This window comes from Pagrus pagrus, assembly GCF_965226575.1.
Source record: "Pagrus pagrus genome assembly, chromosome: 9".
NCBI classification, from domain to species: domain Eukaryota; kingdom Metazoa; phylum Chordata; class Actinopteri; order Spariformes; family Sparidae; genus Pagrus; species Pagrus pagrus.
The window spans coordinates 4907318-4925304 of NC_140193.1; the positions used below are offsets into that span (position 1 = coordinate 4907318).

The 17987-nt window shown below is 39.9% G+C and overlaps 2 protein-coding genes and 1 long non-coding RNA gene across 4 annotated transcripts in view; 2 read left to right on the forward strand and 1 right to left on the reverse strand.

Moving 5' to 3' along the window:
- glsb (glutaminase b) overlaps window positions 1-2024 on the reverse strand; it is a 37205-nt gene extending 35181 nt beyond the window's left edge. For both annotated transcript variants that reach the window (XM_084362429.1, XM_084362430.1), the window contains exon 1: window positions 1607-2024. In XM_084362429.1, coding sequence (XP_084218555.1) covers window positions 1607-1908 — 302 coding nt within the window. In that variant the 5' untranslated portion in view covers window positions 1909-2024. The remainder of the gene's footprint in view (window positions 1-1606) is intronic.
- A 2331-nt stretch (window positions 2025-4355) lies between these two features.
- On the forward strand, window positions 4356-10209 carry fkbp7 (FKBP prolyl isomerase 7). Its single transcript, XM_084362431.1, has 4 exons — window positions 4356-4623; window positions 6202-6353; window positions 7659-7786; window positions 8428-10209. Exons 1-4 carry the CDS (start codon window positions 4403-4405, stop codon window positions 8587-8589), a joined length of 663 nt encoding a protein of 220 aa, XP_084218557.1. The 5' UTR covers window positions 4356-4402; the 3' UTR covers window positions 8590-10209.
- An 871-nt stretch (window positions 10210-11080) lies between these two features.
- On the forward strand, window positions 11081-17929 carry LOC311262480. Its single transcript, XR_014623261.1, has 3 exons — window positions 11081-11164; window positions 12445-12593; window positions 17826-17929. It is a non-coding gene; the product is annotated as an uncharacterized lncRNA (long non-coding RNA).
- The last annotated feature ends 58 nt before the right edge of the window (window positions 17930-17987 follow it).

Sequence of the window (17987 nt, forward strand, 5' to 3'; positions counted from 1 at the left end):
ATCATCTCTTTCCCCTCACATGTCAGTCATTTTGGCAACACTCATACAAGCTGTCGAGCTTCAAAAGAAAAACACGCGGGCTGTTACTGTGTTGACAGCCAGCTGCAGCTGTAAGGGATAACTGAAAACTGAAAACAGGGATCTGGATCATTTATACCCAACGATGGAAAATGAGATAATTATTCTCTAATTTCTCCATTTCACCGAACAAAAGGGCAATTTGAACAAAAACTGGATCAAAAGCTCTGCTATACATCTGAATAAAGAGCTTTGTCAATGTAATGTACAATGGAAAAAATATCATTATGACGTAGATTTTACTTTCTTATTTGTACACCTGACTTTAAAAATCAGACCTCTGCTTTGTGCTACAAACGTACTTTAAAATAATGTCTCATACCAACACAAATCAGAGGGAAATCTTCTTGACTTATTCTCATTGAGGCTGACTATCATTTTCAATCTGTTATTGTGTTTTGTAAAACATACGTTCTCAAAAAGGTGTTACTAACAACATTTAACATTGTATTTTACTTATAAGCTGCTTTGAGCTTAATTTGTCCATCTCCAACTTTGTACTTATGTGTTTTCTTGTCATTCTAAGTGCATATGTGACTAAAATTACAGATAAATAGTGAAGCACAAATAGTACAAATAGCCTAAAATGACTTAGGTTTCATGTCTACAGCACCACACAAAGGTGGAAGTGCTTTTAAAGATTATAAAAAGTATATGCACAGATGTTTTGCATGCAATTTAATAGGAAAACTACATGTAAACTGGCTACTACTAACTGATACTGTCAGTAGTCTGAAGCAGCTCTGTAGCATAGGCAGGCCCTTGACTGGAGTGGGAGGGCACAGTGGAAACTACTGGAAACCACACAAACCAGTTGACACAGGCTCATCTCCAGCCAGCCTCTAATCATTATTAACACCAAAAAGTACGTGTAAGAAATACATTAAGATCCTTCATATATTTGACATTATAGAGGCCATAGATCGACTTCCATCTTAGATCCATGTCTCTCATGTATTGTGTGTTATTAACTGATTACAAACTTGATTGTGGATGTTTTAATCCTCTTAACGGGGCCACTGCTGTTTCACTTTCACAGACTGCCGCACCACGCTGCGTGTCATCTCCACAGGAAGAGGTAGCCAACATTAACGTTTAATACAAACCGGTAGCGGCCAACTTGAAATCCCGATTAACTCGGGGTTACGTTGTCGCGTTGGTATTTGAAGGAGGCGTATTTATAAAGCCTCTTGGCACAAAGCCACCGGAGGCTGCTGGCTGCCGGTATGTATGAAGGAGCCACACATGGTATGATGGCTGCTGCTGGTAACAGGCCGGTACAGTAGACGTTAGCTGGCTACATTCTTGTTTTATATATAATAAGTGGTGAGCTTAGTGTTTTGGGTGAGATTATATAAGATAATAATGTGTATCATGGGTGTTAAAGATGTAAGAGCTAGCTAGTTATGCTAGCAGTTTGTGACGGTTGGCGAACATCCGCTCGCGCCTGTATGCGTCACAGCCAGCCCGCCGTGCATCACACCGCCCGGCCCGTTCATCCCGTCAAATGTAAGGACTTTAAACCTACTTGTCGCTGGCTTCTTCGCTGCTGACGCCGTCTTTCTTCAGCTGCTCGTCCAGCTCCACGGCTCCTTCGGTTTTCGCGCAGTAGGAGCGGTACGGGGCGGCGCAGGGCGCGGTGCGCAGCGCCGGGCGGTGTGAAGCGGCATGGAAGACCTTCAGCGGAGCAGCTCGGGAGTCAACGGAGGAGGTGCCGAAGCAGCAGTGGCGGGTCGGTAACCAGGTCTTCTGTCTAGAGCCGGACAAGGGACGCTTGAGGCTGGCTGCAAACAACTCCTTAAGCACTGTGGAGAACCTAAAATGTAACATCTCAATCCTGTCGGGCAATTAGAGAGAAATTCTTGTTTCCAAATAGATCCGGTAGAAGCAGCAGGGTTGTCACTGTCTGTCTCTGAACACGTTGGCTGTCTGAGAGGCGATGACTCAGTCCCGCTAGCGTCCAGATATAAATAGAGGCGCGTTCACGCCCCCGCCGCTCCTATTGGTGGACGAGATATTCAACCCGCCTCCAAAGAGCATTCGTGACGTTCTATTGGACAGTCGTTGTGCCTCTCATTTCCTGTTGTGTTTTTTTTTCTTTGGACAGGAGAGTGAGGCTCTGTAGTTTGTTTAATTTAAAAAAGGGACAGTGCACATTAATTAACACGAGCGCCACAGTCTATCATGTAAATGTGCCAGATTTAGCCATACAGGCTGTAAGAGCCATTTGTGTTAATATGTATTTTTACATTACACAGGCTAATTTTCAACTGCAGTCCTTGGCAGGTTGACGGTATTGAAAACACATAAAAACATAAAACACAACACACATGCACAAACAAGTAAAATAAGACAACCACTACTCCAGGCCGTGACAACTGTCCCTGGCAGGTTGATGGCATATGAAAAGATAACACATATGAGGACAATTTATCACATAACATACAGTATATGCACAAACAAAGCACATCAGCACTTAAGCACATTAAAACATATAAGCATTTGAAAACAGGCAAAAGTACCAAGCACTATGGGAGGGGGGGCATACCATGAAAAGTTTTATACACAAGTAAAATATCTGCAAATTTGATCATGTTTTCCCAGTTTAAAAAATCAGATTTTGTTAAAATTTTACAGTGGTGATATGAATATGACTTCTTTGCTTGCTTACTTTGAATGGGCTCAGCTCCCACAAAACTAACGATGGCCTGGACTTCTTGGTTTGTCCAGTACCTTGAATTTGCATTTGGTAACGCTTCCTTTGACGTGTTAAAAGTTAGTTCCAGGAACTTGGCCTCAAACAGTGGCCAAACAAGAGTCAGTAACACAAACTACAAGTTTGGTCACATTTCATTCAGTGGAACTGGGAAAGACTGGAAAGTTACTACCCATGCTGTTTTCTTTGAAAGGAGACTCTGGACCATCCAACACCCTGTGTTGTTTAGCATGTTTAGTTTTGTCTAGTTAGTATTCTGTTTTGTTTTTGTATTGTTTGGGAATTTGGGTAATGCTGTGGGCACTCAAGGTTATATAATAATAATAATTGTAATAATAATGATAATGACAATAATCAACTTTTTCTATATAGTACCTTTGAATACAGAGTTTACAGAGTGCTTTGACAAACAAGCAAAGGCAGAAAACTCAGGGAGACAATATTACAGAATAAACACTCAACACTGTTGAAATGTTGGCTCAACTGTTGAGTCAACAGTTGAGCCAAACACAAGAAAGCCGAGTCTAAGGTGAGTTAGAACAAGAAGGCAGAACAGAAAATGTAAGAAAACAAAAAGATAATATGATTAAACTACAAGCAAAATGAATACAAGTTATAAAACAGGCACAATCACAGAAAAAGAAAGAGAGGAAAAGAACAAAAAAAAATTGAAATAAATGAAATAATAAAATCAACGAAGGATGATGAAGAACAAGAATTAAGGACAATGAATAGATTAAAGATAATAAATGAAAGCAGTCAAGGACGGTGAGAAAAAAGACATCACAGGGGAGGAATTAAAAGGAGCAGTAAAAGGGAAAAAAAGACAGAAAGATAAAAAGTCAGTTTATAAAAGTGGGTTTTAAGAAGTGATTTAAAAGAATATGGTAGAAAGACAGAGTTAGGACCATGATGCACCTTGTTTTTTACCAGAGCAGGAGAGGCGTGCAGGACTCCTTTGTTTATTTGTTTGCTTGTTTGCTTTTAGGAAAATTAAACCATGAAAACCAAATTAAACTTTGAATAGACATTGATCGTACAAGCCCCTGGTGCAGCAGTGGCTCTTTGATTTACATTTTGAAGTTTGATTTAAGGTTTGATTGAGATTTTGGACAAATGGCCACTTCACTTTTAAAGCCTGTTTATAAACTTCACATGGCCCAGTGTTGGAGGAAAAAAACAAAAAGTTGTTGAGGTATGTAGCAAAATTACATAAAGTACAACAGTTTTTAGTAGGATAAAGTACATGTTATTACCTGTTTTTAATCCGGTAATCCATCAGAAAACAAACAACAACAACACTGGCTGGGAATAATATTCTACATTAGATTTTATTTTTAGCCCTCAGTTTAGTCTGACAGGCGGAGTTTGCGCCCAGGCTGCGTACCGCCTCCAGCAAGCCTCTCCAGTCCAATGAGCGATAGTTGAGAGTGAGGACTGGAGCCATGGCTCGGCCCAGTTAAAGTGAAGGAAGTGGGTCTTTTTACGCACCAGGAAGTAGAAATACCTGACAGTCACAGCCCAGGGCAGGACACTCCCTGAAAGTCAGCAGCAGCTCCTCTCCACGTCCTCCTGTGCGTCCAAAAGTTGCCACGACTGCACAGCGGCATGATGTGGAGGCTAGTAAGCTGCACACTGTACCTCTTTATGTCCTCACAGATCAGTTTATGGTCTGTTTGGGCGGCAGCAGCAGATGAGCTGGAGGGCGAGGTGAAGATTGAAGTCCTGTTCAAACCCTTGGAGTGCAGTCCAAAGAGCAAAAGAGGAGATCTGCTGAACGCCCACTACGATGGATACCTCGCCAAAGATGGGACTCAGTTCTACTGCAGGTCGGTTGTATGAGAAAAACTTATAGAAATGTTCTTTATACGACACGTTGATGCCTTAAGAGTCTCCATGCGCGTCTGCAGACACGTTATTACTGTATTACTAGTGAAATGTGATGATCAGAGGAGGTTTCACATTACATGCCATGAGCTAAAGTCTTCTGTATGTGTGTTGTAACATTGTGCAACCTCTTATTTCATCAGTGTGACATCAATGAAGTTTATCATTACTGGTAGGGACACTAAATATTGGGAATTGTAGGTAATCCTGCTTTAAGGCCTACTTCAGCTGTGCTCACCTGGATCCATGGAGTGTGAAGGGACTGTGAGGAAGTTACTGGGGTGGGGAGGGGTGGGGAGGGGTGGGTGAATCTTATATTTCATTGTATACATATATCAAAAAATATTCTCAAAACAAATGAACATTAATGACAAACATTGAATAGGTGAAAACCGCCACTCTCAGGGGCGTATATATACATAGTGCAGCTAATGTGGGGCCCATGAGGTGGGGGACCCTCCAACAATGTGTATGATGAAGAACGGGCCCTTGGGAGTGATTCAGATTGCCACCTTGGAAATACACCTGTGTTAAAAAAAAAAAAGTACTCACAAGCTAGACAGTTATCATTATTATTATGGTAATCTTAGACTACAGGTTGGGTTAATTATGGTTGAGACCAGGTGGATAGTCAGCCTATAAATTAGGGGTCGACTGATGTGGCTTTTTGAGAACCCATACCGGTAATTAGATATCAACAGTGTTGGGGGTAAGGTGTTACAAAAGCAAAGCGCTACTGTAATATATTGTATATGCTAGGTAGGCTAGTCCTAGCAACATGTGTATGTGTATGCTTCGTAACTATAAACTAGCTTGCTCTAGGCCCGTCATAACTACCCTACGCCACAGGTCACTGTAAACAAAATGTCATTACAGACACCAAATTTGTGAGCCATTCATAAAGAAACGTCAAATAAATATGAATCCTATCAGCCTGATTTGTACAAGAGCAGATGTCTGACTGTTGTGTGAGCAGGCATGTTGTTTCCACCAGACAGCTGATCCAAAGACAACACTGTAACTCCACTTCATAGATATCAGCCACCTAAATACGCATGATTTTTTTCATCACGATACGTGAATTATTCCCTGAGAAATTATTGAAAATGTGAAAAACGGTCTATCTTGTCATTTTAAAGGAAGAGAGGAAAAAAGCCTGGATCCGTACTAAAATTTAAAGCCGAGACTCTTCCTCCATCCAAGTTTGGTGGAATATGTTCAGCAGTCTTTGTGTGATCCTGCTGACAAACCAACAAACTAACAAACTAAAGGACACAATTGAACGCATGACCTCCTTGGCAGAGGTAATTTAAGAAGTAGGCCTGTTAGAGGAAATTGTAAATAGGGCACAGTTATCTCAAGAGGCGAAACAAAAAGTGAGAATAGAAATAACAAAACCCCACCTCCCTCCGTCTTATCATAACAATCATACAGTCCCTTACAAAATGCGTATGTGCTAAGTGTATCCTATTGATATGAAGTCTGATTGATTGACAGGCTGTTGTTTGTTTCTGTTTTAGTCGATCAGACAAAGATGGCCACCCTCAGTGGTTCGTGCATGGCGTTGGACAAATCATCAAGGGCCTTGACATTGGGATGAAAGATATGTGTCCCGGAGAGAAACGAAAGATAACTGTTCCTCCCGCCCTGGCCTTCGGAGAAAAAGGCAAAGGTACGTCAGCACAAGGTTTACTCATGTTTTAGTCACTTATATGGTGCTAATAAATGCATGCTTTCTGTTATACATTCGTAGCCAAGATAACTCTGTTGACATCACTGTGACATCACCTAGGTTATTTTCTTAGACCTGACTTTTGGTAGCAATACCAGGCAATAAATAAATTAATAAATTAATCAATTAAAGAAATGTCCTTGTCACGGTGTTGTCTGGGATGGATAACCTGTATCAAGCCTCAGTGAAATTGATTCGTGTCAATGTTTGAAAGTTAAAAACAACAAATTCCACTTGAGCAGGCAGAGCTGATGCAGAAACATGGTGGGCACTGGCTGCTCAGGCCTGTGTGAGCTGACCAATCAGAGCAGGCTGGGCTTTTGGGGAGGGGGGGGGGCCTTAAAGAGACAGACACTGAAACGAAGCGTTCAGACAGAGGGTGAATAAAGGTGGTGCAGCAATGGACATGAAAGCATGTTTTCTAGAGGACCCTCTAAACAAAAGTAAGAAGTAACAATGAGTATGATATGTGATATTTAAACTGTTTCCCACTGTGTAGTATTGTTTCTGTGGTAGTGGAGCTGCTTTGATGCTGTCTTGTCTTCTCTTACAGCTGTTTAGTTGAAAGGGCATCACATCCCTCGCAGTGTTTGCTACTCATCCCTCCACATGGCATGTACTGTAAGCATGTACAAAGGTTTAAAGGTCTCTGCTTTGTTTTGCTCCTTATTGTATGCACTGGAGCAGAAAACTAACAACTGATTGGTCTTTAACCTTTAATGACTGTTTCCTTCAAACCTCTTCACGTTGGTGCTCATAAATGCACTTTGGTATGATCTAATGGTGCCTGTAGCCTGGGAGTCTGCATTTCTGATTGGTCACTTGATTTCACTCTTTGGCTGTAGAGGAAATAGTTTTGCTATTTTGCTGAGTGAAAACTGCAATAGAGCTTTCATGTTCTTGTTATTTTCTGTCTTTCCTGCTCAGAAGTTAATTAACTTTGATTGCATGTTGCATGTTTCTTTTCTTGCTGCGTTAATCATACCTCTAACTGGCCTTTAGATTTTGTAGAAACATGCTCTTGGAGACAAATCAGCATGTTCTTATCTGATTTCATTTGTTTATTTTGTCTTGATGAAGTCTGAAAATGTAACTGAACCACCAACCAAACCAGATAAACTCAATTATTTCCCTTGAAATGCAACTCCCATCCCTTCTTCAGAACTTCATAGCTCCACCCATTAAGGCAGAGTCCTGATTATAATGCCTTGTGGTCTTTTAAAATCCTGTTGTCTGATTAAATAGATCCAGTGCCGCCCAACGCCACGGTGGTCTTCGAGGTGGAGCTTTACACGGTGTCCAAGGGACCACGCACCATGGAGGCTTTCGGAAAGATGGACCTTGATAAAGACAAAAGTCTTACAAAGGATGAGGTAAATATAATTTACAAGCTGGATACTTTCTAAAGAAATAATCAATTAAATGAGCAAAAACCAGCTCGTACTTGGAGTTCAGGGGTCTTCATGATTCCCTTCATCTAAACTTGATGTCAGTTGTTTAGCTCTTCTCTTATCGCAGGCTTTATGAACAACATCTAAAGATCTTTCCTTGAAGGCCACAATTGTTTGCGTCCTCTTTATCTCACATCATAAATATACATTGATCGTAAAAAAAGGAAAGTTGAGAAGGCTGTAAATCACTTTACCATTAATTTATTAACTGCATATCTGTACAGCAATTCTTTACAGCAGTGTCAAAACAAAATAAAGGACAATATCATGACTAATAACCACAAGGGAAGCTTATTGTTATGGCTCGAAACTGACCAGAGAATTCCTCCACACAAGTTATGTTACAACCAAATGTAAAGATTGTTTGCACTCTGCCAACCGGCTTATAGTCATGACGTTATCTTGATTAATGACCTGCTATCAATAACGTTTACAGTTTTATTTGTCTCCGGTGTGTTATGTAGCTCCTACATCACAACAACAGGAGGTCGTTATGTAAGAGGAGTGTTGTAAAAGTACAATAAACGTCTGTCATTGACTCTGAGGTGCTCCTTGTTTTCCAGGTGAAAGAGTACCTGAAGCTGGAGTATGAAAAAGGTGGGAAGCCTCGCGACGACCCGTTCTATCAGAAGATTATTGATGATATATTCCGCAAGAGTGACAACGACAGAGACGGGTCGATCAGCGCGAGGGAGTATAATATATATGAGCACGATGAGCTCTAGTGTTGGAAAGAGTGGATCATTTTTTGTAGTTTGTGTGCTTTGATCATTTAGAGAGAAAACGAGGAAATAAAGGGAAAATCCACCGTTAGATGTTCCGACACTGGGAGATACCAACTTTTTTGAGTACTTTAAGTGTTATTTTTTGATTTATTGACTTCAACACGCCTCATCACCTTCATTTCAGTTCATAGTTTCCTACTTTTCCCAGAGTGCCTTTCGAAAAAAGCCCCGTTTGCATTATCGCCCGGCTCTTCTTCTTCTACGGGTGATTTTAGTTAAACTTTTGAATTTTCAGCTTCAGTTCGATGGCGTGAACAAAGAGAGAGGTCTTGCTTCTTTGTGTGACTGACATTTTTGCAAATCTATTGGAAATTAATTTGCTGTGAAACACAGGTCCTGAACAAATCTTAAAATGTCTCATTTTGTATGAATATTGTTCCTTAAAAGTCAGTAAGTTGTCTTAAATTTGAATTTGTGAGTTCTTAACAGTCACTATTATTTCATCTAAATCATTTATTTTGATTTCTTTTAGTCCAAACCAAGCTCTTCAGTGTGAAAGGCCACATTTCTGATTACAAGTCTTTTAACCAGGAGGGGCATGGCCAGGCTAAATGAATGAGGCATGGTTCTGCACTGTTAGCACAGCGTGGACAAGTTTGTGACAACTGCCAAAATAAATACGAGAAAATATGACGAGGAACGTCTCGCCCTCTGCTCCACCAGTACAACAGTAAAGTGTATTTCTTGCCAAGAAAATGGAAAGCAATGACTGCTGTTACACAGTAAACAATTAGAAAAAGAGGCATGCAACACTTTTAATTAGTCAACTATAACAGTGAATTGTTCCATATTTACCTTCATACATATCTGCAGTGCTTGGATAAGAGAAAGGATGATTTGTTCAAAGTGTCTGATACCTGTAGACACCCTGTGAAAAGAATAGCAGCAGTCAATATCACAATGAGAAGCCACCTTGAGTGTGTTTGACTGATTGTCCATGAGAAAGATATGAAAACACCAAAAAATATGAGGAAAAATTGTTGAGGATTCGGCTCAAGATGTTGTTAAGAAAGTGTTAAACAGTTTCTGGGTGGATTTCTCCTGTAAAAGGCAGACAGGAAATAGCTGTGTTAAGTATTTGGAGCCATCAACATCTTTCCAAGCCAGCAGGCTCACCTCTCTACTCAGCTATGCAAGTAAGAACAATCTCCCAACACCTGAGGAGTCTTTGACTTTTGTACAAATACCACTAAAGTTTAGCATTTGAAATGTTTTTGTATTTTATGAATACTGAGTCAATTTTCAGCACAAAGAAGAAACCACACGATTGCACAACGTTCTGAAAACTGGCTGGAAACTGTCAGATGAAAAAGTGACTGCAAAGATCTTTTTTATTCCCCACTGAAGAGTGCACAATATTAACAGGTCTGAAAGGGAATAAATGTGGCTGTGACGGAGACGTTTGATTATAATTGATGATGAAAAAGCACATGAATGTGTAGTCCTGGTATGTATGTGACTGTATGTGGATAAAATCACGATTATTATCAGTGTATCCAGCTGAACAGTCGTTGTATTAAGTAACAAAAATAAATAAGTGACAGTGTTTGTGGAAAAGTACAGCATGTCTCGTGTCTTTTATCTTCTTGTTAAGATTTAAATTTGCATTTACTGGACCTTCTTGCTCAGGTGGTTTAGATGTACCTGATGTGAGCACAGACCGTTCTGTGTGTGTGTGTTAAAGAGGCAAAGAGATTGCACAAACTTAATTTAGTGTGCCTGATGTACAAAGTAGTTATGGCAATAGTAGTAGGAGTATATATATATATTTTGTATATGTATATATTAAATATAAATATATTTTTTAGGAAAATTCGCCATATTTTTTACAAATAATTCTCATGAAAATCACCTTTTTTGTCAATATCTTCCAGGTCATATGACCTATTGACTCAAAATCAATGCCAAAATGTCTTCCTGTACTGGTTGATTGAGACACAACTCTTCTTATTGGATTTAAGTGTCTTTTTAATTGTTTGGAAAATATGTTTCATGAGCATATGGCATATGTTTTATTAATATTTTTAATGGAAATGGTCTCACCCTCCTCTACGGTGTCCACTAAAAATACGAAAGGCCCTCTCTGGAGCCAGTGTTTGGTTTCACAATAGTATCACAATATTAAAGTAATGTAACTTGATTACTTTCTGTTACTTTTGGATTACTATACCAAACATTACAAATAAAGACGAGAGGAATTAAATATCAATAACATGACTTTATTCATTCTTAATAACAGCTGTGTATTCTGGGTCCCACCCAGGCTCTATTAATCTCTGGTCTGATCCAGGTAACTGTCACTCAGGTGCTGTCTGTATAAGTCCCGCCCACAGACTGGGTGACGAATGCAGGTGCCGCGCGCCAAAAAGATGCTGTCTTGCTAATTTCGCGCGCAAATTAAGACCCGCCCACGACTCAGACCGCGATCCGCGCCAAAACTTTTAAATGGCTCTTAAAATGTCGCTGATGAGATTCACTCTGATCGGAGCAGCTCCTCTCTGAGGACACGAACCAGGTAACTGAACCATTCTGTGTGAATCTGCTTTATTTGTACATTCACCTGCTCAGTACAGTTTTATATATATGTTCCTTCTTATATCAGTCTTATATCACTTCACCAATAAAATCCATGATTAACGTTATGTTTTGTCCAAACCTCCATTGTGATTATGAAGGTTTTTGCTCTGCCATGTTCATTACCAGAATAGTGCCGCAGTAAATTCAGTTTCGGACACTATCCCTAAACAAGTCGCTAGTTTCGGTAAATTCGGCATTAAACTTTTTAAAATTAATTAATTTTTTAAGACTGCATGAAACCTGGTTAGCTAACAGTTACTGCTAAGTGACAGAGTCGTTAACATCGCTGTTAGCTAGCTGACTTTAAAGTTGTTGCAGATGCACTGAAGGGTTTGGCAAACATGTAACCAGCGGCTCAGCTGCCTTTATCAACTGGTAACGACATATGAACCTTTTTTAAATTCGTCTTTTTTTTTTTAAAGTCGTGTTTTTACAGACAGGTTTGCATGTTAGCTAACGTGTGTAGCCGTGATCCTGCTGTGTCAGTTAGCATGTTCATACAACCATCGTTAGCCCTGAATATGTGAAAAAGCTCTGAATACAGCACAGTCAGCTAACAGGGCCCATGTGTTGTGTTTAATGATGTGTGTGTAGGTTATTGTCGCCTCTCTGTCATCTCTTATCACATTAATGAACACTAACGGCAGCTCTGTGAGAGGTTTATTACGTTATAACAGCAGCTGATATGAAATATACCTGAAGTGCTGCCTGTAACACCATGAAGCAGACACATATAAGGTCATTTTGAGCAGAAGAGTAGTTTATTCACACAATCTGCAGCCTTATTGTTGTCTGCACAGAATGGTTTCTGTGTGTTTGTCTCAGTTCTGTTTTAATGTGTTTTTAAATCACTGCCCTGACTCCCTGTGTGTCAAGAGATCGACCTTTAAGACTTATTACTCGTCTATAAAGCACTAAATGTTGTCAGGGTTGGGAAGGTTTCTTTAAACTTTTAACAGTCACTTATTACTTGTTAAAAAATGCAGTCAGTAACGTAATAGAGGTATCACAATATTAAAGTCATGTAACTTGATTACTTTACATTACTTTTGGATTAACTCGATACCAAACATATGCAAATAAAGACTAGAGAAAATAAATATTAATAACATTACTTAAAAGTGTATGAATGTGCAGGTTCATGTCAAATGGGAGAAACTCATATGAAAGACTGCAGTAAGTGTCCTGAGTATTAAAGTGCTTCCTCCTCTTCCTCAGTGAACAGTGAGCCCTGCGGTGATGAGCTTAATGTTCAGAGCTGTGCAGAAAGCCGACAAAGAAGCAGCTTCAAGCGGAACGAACTCTGACCTGTATGGTGATCGGACCTGGAGAGGAGAAAAACCTGGTCACACAGAGATCAAACAAAGGTCAGTGCCTGTAGTGTAGGTGCCAAAAATAAAGGCAGAGTACGTAATTTACTGTTTAATAATATACCAGGATCAGTAAATGATTCTGGAGGATAGTTGAGTCTCATTCACAGGTCGTTGAATACTGGCGGTTTGGGTTGGCAGACACCACTACATAGTCAAATCAGTGTGCTTTCCAGCTGTTTTTCCTAATTAAAAAAAAAAATGACAGTCCACTGCAACCCACATCACAATAGGCCTTATAATCTTAAGAATCAATTTGTGCAGAAATAATATTCCTGACCATTTTTTCTGACATTAATTTAAAGTTCATCCTAATTGGGAAACAAGGGATTTACAAGTAACTTCAATGGGAAATAAAAGAAGTAGGAGTAGTATTTCAAATGTGTTTTGTTTTACTGAGAGGAAATACAAGCAATAAGGCTGTTAACAACGCCTAAATGCATTTATTAGATCTCTTTTATAAAATATTTAACGTGTATATGAACTGATCAACCACAACATTGAAACCACTGACCAGTGGAGTGAGTATTGATCATGTCGTAACAATCAAATGTTCTGCTGGGAAACCTTGAGTCCTGGCATTCATGTGGACGTCTCTTTGACAAGCACCACCCACCCAAACACTGCTACAGACCAAGTAAACCCCTCATTGCAACAGCACTTGTTGATGGCAGTGGCCCCCCAGCAGGACAATGTGGCTGCATCACTGCAGAAGCTGCTCAGGAATGGTCTGAGGAACCTGATGAAGAACTCAAGATGGCGAACTGGCCTCTACATTCCCCTGATCCCAATCCAATTGAGCATCCGTGGGATTTACCAGAGCCAAGTCCCATCCATGTTGGGGCCCCCGTGGATCGCTCTTGGCTCGGTACATCCATTGGATGCTCAGTCGGATTGAGATCTGAGGAATTTGGAGGCCAGGTTGACACCTTGAGCTCTTTGTCAAGTTCCTCGGGTCGTTCCTGAGCAGTTTCTGCAGTGTTGCAGCCACATTGTCCTGCTGGGAGGCCTCTTTCATCGGGGGGTGTCGTTGCCGTGAGGGGGTGTACTTGGGTCTGTAGCAGTGTTTGGGTGAGTGGTGGTCGTCAAAGAGGCGTCCACATGAATGAAAGGACTCGAGGTTTCCCAACAGAACATGGCATTGGAACAAGATGACCAATGTTTTTACTTCACCTGTCAGTGGTTTTAATGTTGTGGCTGATCGGTGTATATACACGTTAAATATTTTATAAATGAGATCAAATAAATGCATTTAGGCGTTGTTAACAGCCTTATTGTTTATATTTCTTCCTAGTAACGCAGACTCATCTAAAATACTAATGATTCCTTCTTTTATTTCCCATTGAAGTTACTTATCAATCGCTTGTTTGCCAATTTGGCTGCATTTTAAATTAGATTTTTAATAGAGAGTGAGAGAGAAAGGGAGAGAGATTGAGTGGTTGTTAGAGTTTTGTCCTTGTGTCTCAGGGATTTAGCCACGTTCTGTCTGGCCCTGTCGCTGCTGGTTCCACCTTCAGTCTGTTTTAGCTACTGGATAGACATATACAAATATATATCTTAAAAGTAAAATGTATATTAAAATTAACCTTTTAAAAAATAGAAAAACAAACCGTTTTCTTACCGAAAACAAGTCAACCCTCTTGAAGTCCTGCTATTGGCCCAGACAGTGCGTTATTTGATGACCTGCGGATGAGACTCAAAAATCAGCTATGTTTCTACAGATGCTTTAAGAGTAAGCCGACATTAAACAGTGTCGCTCTTTAAGGTTTCTGCTTTCTTTCTGCTGAGAAGCTTAATCTATTATAATATGTCATGTTTGATCAGTTAATATTTTGTATTAATTATATTAATCAGCAAAGTAATTAGTAATTAAAGCAATTAAATAAAGTGCAGTAAAAAAGTATAAATTATAAATCAGTTTAAAGTAAGGAAAAATAAATATTCAAGGACAGTACAAGTACCTCAACATTGACACAAAACCTCTACAAAGACACACAAAACCTCCACAATACAAACAGGCACAATACCTCCACAAACAGACAAACAAACAAACAAACAAACAAAACACAAAACCTCCACAAACAAACACAAAACCTCTACAAAGACATACAAAACCTCTACAAAGACACACAATACCTCCACAAAAAGACAAACAAACACAAACATTCCACAAACAGACACACAAACCCTCCACAAACAGACACAAAACCTCCACATACAAACAAACACAAAACTTCCACAAAGACACAAAACCTCCACAAACAAACACAAAACCTCCACAAACAGACAAACAAAGACACACAAAACCTCCACAAACAAACAAACAGACACAAAACCTCCACAAACAAATAAACAAACAGACAAACAAACAAACAAACAGACACAAAACCTCCACAGACACACAAAACCTCCACAAACAGACAAACAAACAAACACAAAAATTCCACAAACAGACACACAAAACCTCCACAAACAGACACAAAACCTCCACATACAAACAAACACAAAACCTCCACAAAGACACAAAACCTCCACAAACAGACAAAGACACACAAAACCTCCACAAACAAACAAACAAACAGACACAAAACCTCCACAAACAAATAAACAGACAAACAAACAAACAAACAGACAGACACAAAACCTCCACAAACAGACACACAAAACCTCCACAAAGACGCGCAAAACCGCCACAAACAGACAAACAAACAAACAAACAGACACAAAACCTCCACAGACACACAAAACCTCCACAAACAGACACAAAACCTCCACATACAAACAAACACAAAACCTCCACAAAGACACAAAACCTCCACAAACAGACAAAGACACACAAAACCTCCACAAACAAACAAACAGACACAAAACCTCCACAAACAAACAAACAAACAAACAAACAGACAAAACCTCCACAAACGGACACACAAAACCTCCACAAAGACGCACAAAACCGCCACAAACAGACAAACAAACAGACACAAAACCTCCAGAAAACCTCCACAAAAAGACACAAAAAGACACAAAACCTCCACAAACAAACAAACACAAAACCTCCACAAAGACACAAAACCTCCACAAACAAACACAAAACCTCCACAAACAGACAAACAAAGAGACACAAAACCTCCACAAACAAACAAACAGACACAAAACCTCCACAAACAAATAAACAAACAGACACAAAACCTCCACAGACACACAAAACCTCCACAAACAGACAAACAAACAAACACAAAAATTCCACAAACAGACACACAAAACCTCCACAAACAGACACAAAACCTCCACATACAAACAAACACAAAACCTCCACAAAGACACAAAACCTCCACAAACAGACAAAGACACACAAAACCTCCACAAACAGACAAAGACACACAAAACCTCCACAAACAAACAAACAAACAAACAAACACAAAACCTCCACAAAGACACAAAACCTCCACAAACAGACAAAGACACACAAAACCTCCACAAACAGACAAAGACACACAAAACCTCCACAAACAAACAAACAAACAGACACAAAACCTCCACAAACAAATAAACAGACAAACAAACAAACAAACAGACAGACACAAAACCTCCACAAACAGACACACAAAACCTCCACAAAGACGCGCAAAACCGCCACAAACAGACAAACAAACAAACAGACACAAAACCTCCACAGACACACAAAACCTCCACAAACAGACACAAAACCTCCACATACAAACAAACACAAAACCTCCACAAAGACACAAAACCTCCACAAACAGACAAAGACACACAAAACCTCCACAAACAAACAAACAGACACAAAACCTCCACAAACAAACAAACAAACAAACAAACAAACAGACAAAACCTCCACAAACAGACACACAAAACCTCCACAAAGACGCACAAAACCGCCACAAACAGACAAACAAACAGACACAAAACCTCCAGAAAACCTCCACAAAAAGACACAAAAAGACACAAAACCTCCACAAACAAACACAAAACCTCCACAAAGACACACAAAACCTCCACAAACAAACACAAAACCTCTACAAAGATGCACAAAACCTCCACAAACAAACACAAAACCTCTACAAAGACACACAAAACCTCCACATACAAACAGGCACAATACCTCCACAAACAGACAAACAAACAAACAAACAAAACACAAAACCTCCACATACAAACGGGCACAAAACCTCCACAAAGACACAAAACCCCCGCAAACAAACACAAAACCTCCACAAACAGACAAACAAAGACACACAAAACCTCCACAAACAAACAAACAAACAAACAAACAAACAGACACAAAACCTCCACAAACAGACACACAAAACCTCCACAAAGACAGACAAACAAACAGACACAAAACCTCCTTCAAGACACGAAACCTCCAGAAAACCTCCACAAAAAGACACAAAACCTCTAAAAACAGACGCAAAAAGTCCACAAACAAACACAAAACCTCCACAAACAGACAAAGACACACAAAACCTCCACAAACAAACAAACAGACACAAAACCTCCACAAACAGACACACAAAGCCTCCACAAAGACAGACAAACAAACAGACACAAAACCTCCTTCAAGACACGAAACCTCCAGAAAACCTCCACAAAAAGACACAAAACCTCTAAAAACAGACGCAAAACCTCCACAAACAAACACAAAACCTCCACAAACAGACACACAAAACCTCCACAAAGACAGACAAACAAACAGACACAAAACCTCCTTTAAGACACAAAACCTCCAGAAAACCTCCACAAAAAGACACAAACAGACGCAAAACCTCCACAAACAAACACAAAACCTCCACAAAAACACACAAAACCTCCACAAACAAACACAAAACCTCTACAAAGACGCACAAAACCTCCACAAACAAACACAAAACCTCCACAAACAAACACAAAACCTCCACATACAAACAGGCATAATACCTCCACAAACAGACAAACAAACAAACACAAAACCTCTACAAACAGACACAAAACCTCCACAAAGACACACAAAACCTCCCCAAATAGACACAAAACCTCCACAAATAGACACAAAACCTCCACAAACAGACACACAAATCATCCACAAACAGACACACAAAACCTTTACAGACACAGACACAAAACCTCCACAAACAGACACAAAACCTCTACAAAGACACACAAAACCGAGACATAAAAACCGCCTCAAAGAAACATAAACTACCACTGCTCTTCTTTCTCCTCCTGCAGGAGATGGACGAGTTGAACGGATGAATCACTGAGACGAGCAACCAAGAGCAACAGGACGAGCCAAACCCTGGAGACGAGCCACCACAGGAGCCTGAAGCAGCAGGAAGCCTGTGAGTATCTGTCGCCTGTACTTTGCGTCGGATACTAGGAGGGGTGTCGAAC

Coding starts and splice junctions, on each gene's coding strand:
- fkbp7 (XM_084362431.1), top strand. CDS start 4,403: ATGATGTGGAGGCTAGTAAGCTGCACACTGTACCTCTTTATGTCCTCA. Junction 6,354..7,658: donor CTTCGGAGAAAAAGGCAAAG/GTACGTCAGCAC, acceptor CTGATTAAATAG/ATCCAGTGCCGCCCAACGCC. Junction 7,787..8,427: donor AAAGTCTTACAAAGGATGAG/GTAAATATAATT, acceptor CTTGTTTTCCAG/GTGAAAGAGTACCTGAAGCT.